The 7,401-nt window shown below is 44.4% G+C and overlaps 1 protein-coding gene across 1 annotated transcript in view; it reads left to right on the forward strand.

Moving 5' to 3' along the window:
* LOC106590596 (beta-1,3-N-acetylglucosaminyltransferase manic fringe) overlaps positions 1-6,478 on the forward strand; it is a 79,076-nt gene extending 72,598 nt beyond the window's left edge. Inside the window, exons 7-8 of the mRNA XM_045708343.1 lie at positions 4,875-4,960; positions 5,787-6,478. Of these exons, the coding sequence (XP_045564299.1) occupies positions 4,875-4,960; positions 5,787-5,838 (138 nt within the window). The 3' untranslated portion in view covers positions 5,839-6,478. The remainder of the gene's footprint in view (positions 1-4,874; positions 4,961-5,786) is intronic.
* The last annotated feature ends 923 nt before the right edge of the window (positions 6,479-7,401 follow it).

The raw sequence follows: 7,401 nt of genomic DNA on the forward strand, positions 1-7,401 counted from the left end.
CCCAGCAATATACCTCTACAGGTCAGATACACACACACACACCCAGCAATATACCTCTACAGGTCAGACACACACACCCAGCAACCTCTACAGGTCAGATACACACACACCCAGCAATATACCTCTACAGGTCAGATACACACACACACCCAGCAATATACCTCTACAGGTCAGACACACACACACCCAGTAATATACCTCTACAGGTCAGACACACACACACCCAGCAATATACCTCTACAGGTCAGATACACACACACACCCAGCAATATACCTCTACAGGTCAGACACACACACACCCAGCAATATACCTCTACAGGTCAGACACACACACCCAGCAATATACCTCTACAGGTTAGACACACACACCCAGCAATATACCTCTACAGGTCAGATACACACACACCCAGCAATATACCTCTACAGTTCAGATACACACACACACACCCAGCAATATACCTCTACAGTTCAGATACACACACACCCAGCAATATACCTCTACAGGTCAGATACACACACCCAGTAATATACCTCTACAGGTCAGATACACACACACACCCAGCAATATACCTCTACCGGTCAGATACACACACACCCAGCAATATACCTCTACAGGTCAGATACACACACACACCCAGCAATATACCTCTACAGGTCAGATACACACACACCCAGCAATAGACCTCTACAGGTCAGATACACACACCCAGCAATATACCTCTACAGGTCAGATACACACACACACCCAGCAATATACCTCTACAGGTCAGATACACACATACCCAGCAATATACCTCTACAGGTCAGACACACACACACCCAGCAATATACCTCTACAGGTCAGATACACACACACCCAGCAATATACCTCTACAGGTCAGATACACACACACACCCAGCAATATACCTCTACAGGTCAGACACACACACCCAGCAATATACCTCTACAGGTCAGATACACACACACACCCAGCAATATACCTCTACAGGTCAGATACACACACCCAGCAATATACCTCTACAGGTCAGACACACACACACCCAGTAATATACCTCTACAGGTCAGACACACACACACCCAGCAATATACCTCTACAGGTCAGATACACACACACCCAGCAATATACCTCTACAGGTCAGATACACACACACACACCCAGCAATATACCTCTACAGGTCAGATACACACACACCCAGCAATATACCTCTACAGGTCAGATACACACACCCCAGTAATATACCTCTACAGGTCAGATACACACACACACCCAGCAATATACCTCTACAGGTCAGATACACACACACCCAGCAATATACCTCTACAGGTCAGATACACACACACACCCAGCAATATACCTCTACAGGTCAGATACACACACACCCAGCAATATACCTCTACAGGTCAGATACACACACCCAGCAATATACCTCTACAGGTCAGATACACACACACACCCAGCAATATACCTCTACAGGTCAGACACACACACACCCAGCAATATACCTCTACAGGTCAGACACACACACACCCAGCAATATACCTCTACAGGTCAGATACACACACACCCAGCAATATACCTCTACAGGTCAGATACACACACACACCCAGCAATATACCTCTACAGGTCAGACACACACACCCAGCAATATACCTCTACAGGTCAGATACACACACACACCCAGCAATATACCTCTACAGGTCAGATACACACACCCAGCAATATACCTCTACAGGTCAGATACACACACACCCAGCAATATACCTCTACAGGTCAGATACACACACACACACACACACACACAGCAATATACCTCTACAGGTCAGATACACACACACACACACCCAGCAATATACCTCTACAGGTCAGATACACACACACACACCCAGCAATATACCTCTACAGGTCAGATACACACACACACACACCCAGCAATATACCTCTACAGGTCAGATACACACATACACACACACCCAGCAATATACCTCTACAGGTCAGACACACACACCCAGCAATATACATCTACAGGTCAGACACACACACACACCCAGCAATATACCTCTACAGGTCAGATACACACACACACACACACACACACACACACACACACACACACACACACACACACACACACACACACACACACACACACACACAGCAATATACCTCTACAGGTCAGACACACACACACCCAGCAATATACCTCTACAGGTCAGACACACACACACCCAGCAATATACCTCTACAGGTCAGATACACACACACACACACACCCAGCAATATACCTCTACAGGTCAGATACACACACACACACACACCCAGCAATATTCCTCTACAGGTCAGATACACACACACACACACACACACACCCAGCAATATACCTCTACAGGTCAGATACACACACACACACACACACCTAGCAATATACCTCTACAGGTCAGACACACACACACACACACACACACACACACACACACACACACACACACACACACACACACACACACACACACACACACACACACACACACACACACACCTAGCAATATACCTCTACAGGCCACACACACACACACACACACACACCCAGCAATATACCTCTACAGGTCAGACACACACACACCCAGCAATATACCTCTACAGGTCAGATACACACACACACACACACCCAGCAATATACCTCTACAGGTCAGATACACACACACACACACAGCAATATACCTCTACAGGTCAGACACACACACACACCCAGCAATATACCTTTACAGGTCAGACACACACACACCCAGCAATATACCTCTACAGGTCAGATACACACACACACACACCCAGCAATATACCTCTACAGGTCAGATACACACACACACACACACACACAGCAATATACCTCTACAGGTCAGACACACACACACACCCAGCAATATACCTTTACAGGTCAGACACACACACACCCAGCAATATACCTCTACAGGTCAGATACACACACACACACACCCAGCAATATACCTCTACAGGTCAGATACACACACACACACACACACCCAGCAATATACCTCTACAGGTCAGATACACACACACACACACCCAGCAATATACCTCTACAGGTCAGATACACACACACACACACACCCAGCAATATACCTCTACAGGTCAGACACACACACACACCCAGCAATATACCTCTACAGGTCAGATACACACACACCCAGCAATATACCTCTACAGGTCAGATACACACACACCCAGCAATATACCTCTACAGGTCAGATACACACACCCAGCAATATACCTCTACAGGTCAGACACACACACACACCCAGCAATATACCTCTACAGGTCAGAACACACACACACCCAGCAATATACCTCTACAGGTCAGATACACACACACACACACCCAGCAATATGCCTCTACAGGTCAGACACACACACACCCAGCAATATACCTCTACAGGTCAGACACACACACACACCCAGCAATATACCTCTACAGGTCAGATACACACACACACACACCCAGCAATATACCTCTACAGGTCAGATACACACACACCCAGCAATATACCTCTACAGGTCAGATACACACACCCAGCAATATACCTCTACAGGTCAGACACACACACACACCCACACACACCAGCAATATACCTCTACAGGTCAGACACACACACACCCAGCAATATACCTCTACAGGTCAGATACAGACACACACACACCCAGCAATATACCTCTACAGGTCAGACACACACACACCCAGCAATATACCTCTACAGGTCAGACACACACACACCCTGCAATATACCTCTACAGGTCAGATACAGACACACACACACCCAGCAATATACCTCTACAGGTCAGATACACACACACACACACACCCAGCAATATACCTCTACAGGTCAGATACACACACACACACACCTAGCAATATACCTCTACAGGTCAGACACACACACACACACACACACACACACACACACACACACACACACACACACACACACACACACACACACACACACCTAGCAATATACCTCTACAGGCCACACACACACACACACACGCACACACGTAGCAATATACCTCTACAGGTTAGATACACACACACACACACACCCAGCAATATACCTCTACAGGTCAGACACACACACACACCCAGCAATATACCTCTACAGGTCAGATACACACACACCCAGCAATATACCTCTACAGGTCAGATACACACACACCCAGCAATATACCTCTACAGGTCAGACACACACACACACCCAGCAATATACCTCTACAGGTCAGATACACACACACCCAGCAATATACCTCTACAGGTCAGATACACACACACCCAGCAATATACCTCTACAGGTCAGACACACACACACCCAGCAATATACCTCTACAGGTCAGATACACACACCCAGCAATATACCTCTACAGGTCAGACACACACACACACACAGCAATATACCTCTACAGGTCAGATACACACACACACACACACACCCAGCAATATACCTCTACAGGTCAGATACACACACACACACCTAGCAATATACCTCTACAGGTCAGACACACACACACACACACACACACACACACACACACACACACACACACACACACACACACACACACACACACACACACACACACACACACACACACACACTCACCTAGCAATATACCTCTACAGGCCACACACACACACACACACACACGCACACACGTAGCAATATACCTCTACAGGTTAGATTAGATACACACACACACACACACACACACACACATGGATGTACGAACGCACACATACAAATCATTTCTGCCTCATGTAATGTGTTTTCTCTCCTCTAAGTTGTATTGCGTGTGTGTTCTCTGTAGGTGACTCTCAGTTATGGGCTGTTTGAGAACAAGATGAACAGTGTGGAGCTGAATAGACTCTTCTCCAAGGAGGATGATCCCTCCAGGTCAGTACCAACCTGTCCTCAGGCCAAGAAACCTCACAGAAACCACACCAGGGTTGCAATACTCCGCTAACCTTCCCAAACATCCCCGGCTTTCCAGAAATCCTGCTTGGTGGATTACAGAATTCCTTGCTTATTCCCTCCTGATTCCTGTAGTTTTACAACCAGGATTTCTGGAAAACTTCTGGGAAAGTTACCGGTATCTTGCAACCCTACACCAGACTCTAGAGGGAGATCCTTATTCTCTGCCAGCTGGGGTACAAGTGTAAAATGTCCCAACATCTATAATAGAACAGAAACACTGTTGTAGCTATGTTCTGTACATATAGGTAGAGGTAAAGTTACTAGGCAACAGGATAGACAATAGGCAGTGGCAGCAACGTATGTGGTGAGTGTGAAAGTGTGTGTGTGTGAGTGTATATGTGTGTGTGTGGCATCAGTGTGCATGTAATGTGTGTGGGCATATGAAGTGGTGTGTGTGTGTGTGTGTGTGTGTGTGTATACAGTATGTGTGTGAGTGTGTGGGTAGAGTCCAGTGTATGTGTATAGAGTCAGTGCAAGTGAGTTAGTTAAAAAAGGGTCAATGCAGGTAGTCCAGATAGACTTTGATTAGTTATTTAGCAGCCTTGTTTAGCAGTCTCATGGTTCAGGGGTAGACGCTGTTCAGGGTCCTGGTAAGGCTTGTCATGTATATGCATGTGTACGCCCTTTACAGATGCTGTCAAAGGAACAATCATCTTACTTGTAGATTCAATGTTAATTCATTGTATTTCTGTACGTTTAATAATGATATATTTCGTCATATAGAATGTTCTGTCATTCTTTACAGGTTTAAGACGGTCCACTGTCTACTCTATCCACTTACCAGCTGGTGCCCTTGAAGACTCCAACTCCCAGCAGCCCCTGTGCCTCCTGAGACTTTCCGAAACGATGTCAGCATTTCCTGGATTCCCTGGGTGCGTCTCAATGATCTCTCTTTTCTCCTGAAGTGTACACTCGTTTACTATTTCCAACAAATCTAAAAGTGATGGGTTGGTGGATGTATGGGCTAGTGGGAGTTTCACCTTTACGTCTTACCCCAGTTATTTACTTGGAAATCAGTGTACAAACTTTGGGAGCAAGGAGAGATAATTGGGACACAGCCCTGGTTTTACATGGAATAACAGGGACTACAAGCATTAGTCTGGTGCAGAATGCAGCGTGTACTTCCTGTAACCAATCTACTTATTCTAGGAGTTCTATGAGCCCTCCAGAGCCCTTAACAAGACAGCACTTGCGTCATTAATTGGAGGTGTGTATATTTTTTGAACAGAGACCAAAAGAAATATGAATATATTTAGTACTTTTTTTTAATAGATTTGTATAACTTCTTATGATGAACTCTGGTGAAATTCACTGCTGTAAAATATCTGCCGTTTTTTGAATCTGTTCTGTTATGACTGCAAAAATGTTTTTAAATTGTTGGAAAGACATGTTTAAAAAAAAAACCTTGTTTAACTTTAAAAGTGTTTCTGCAAAGCCTGAAAGAATCATCATGGTTTATACAGCCTTGAAGAAGAGGTGTGTGTGTGTGTGTGTGTGTGTGTGTGTGTGTGTGTGTGTGTGTGTGAGACAAGGAGAGTGTGTCAAACGGACAAGCAGAGAAGCAGAGAAATTATATAAAAAAATATATTACCGTAAATTCCGGACTATAAGCCGCAACTTTTTTTTTTTTTTCAAAAAAACACATTCTGTGACGTGCTCAGTTTTTTGGCGGCATGAAGCTTTCATTAGACCAATGAAATTGCTGAACGGGTTAAGGTCAAAAACTTTTTGGTTTACTGTTTAGATTAAATCGAGCGTTCTCAAACTTCCCATCATTCTGATTACGGTAGTCATTTTGTCACCCTCATCATGGCAAAGACACGGAGAAATGCATATGATGCAGCTTTCAAGTTGAAGGCGATTGATCTGGCTGTTGGAAAAGGAAATAGAGCTGCTGCACGGGAGCTTGGTCTTAATGAGTCGATGATAAGACGTTGGAAACAGCAGCGTGAGGAATTGACTCAGTGCAAAAAGACAACTAAAGCTTACTGCTAATTTTAAATTTTTTGTTACAAGCCGTGTTTCATTAAAGCCTATTTATTTTTGTTACAAGCCGTGTTTCGTTAAAGCCTATTTATTTTTGTTACAAGCCGTGTTTCGTTAAAGCCTATTTATTTTTGTTACAAGCCGTGTTTCGTTAAAGCCTATTTATTTTTGTTACAAGCCGTGTTTCGTTAAAGCCTATTTATTTTTGTTACAAGCCGTGTTTCGTTAAAGCCTATTTATTTTTGTTACAAGCCGTGTTTCATTAAAGCCTATTTATTTTTGTTACAAGCCGTGTTTCGTTAAAGCCTATTTATTTTTGTTACAAGCCGTGTTTCGTTAAAGCCTATTTATTTTTTGTTACAAGCCGTGTTTCA

Source organism: Salmo salar, chromosome ssa02 (genome assembly GCF_905237065.1).
Source record: "Salmo salar chromosome ssa02, Ssal_v3.1, whole genome shotgun sequence".
NCBI classification, from domain to species: domain Eukaryota; kingdom Metazoa; phylum Chordata; class Actinopteri; order Salmoniformes; family Salmonidae; genus Salmo; species Salmo salar.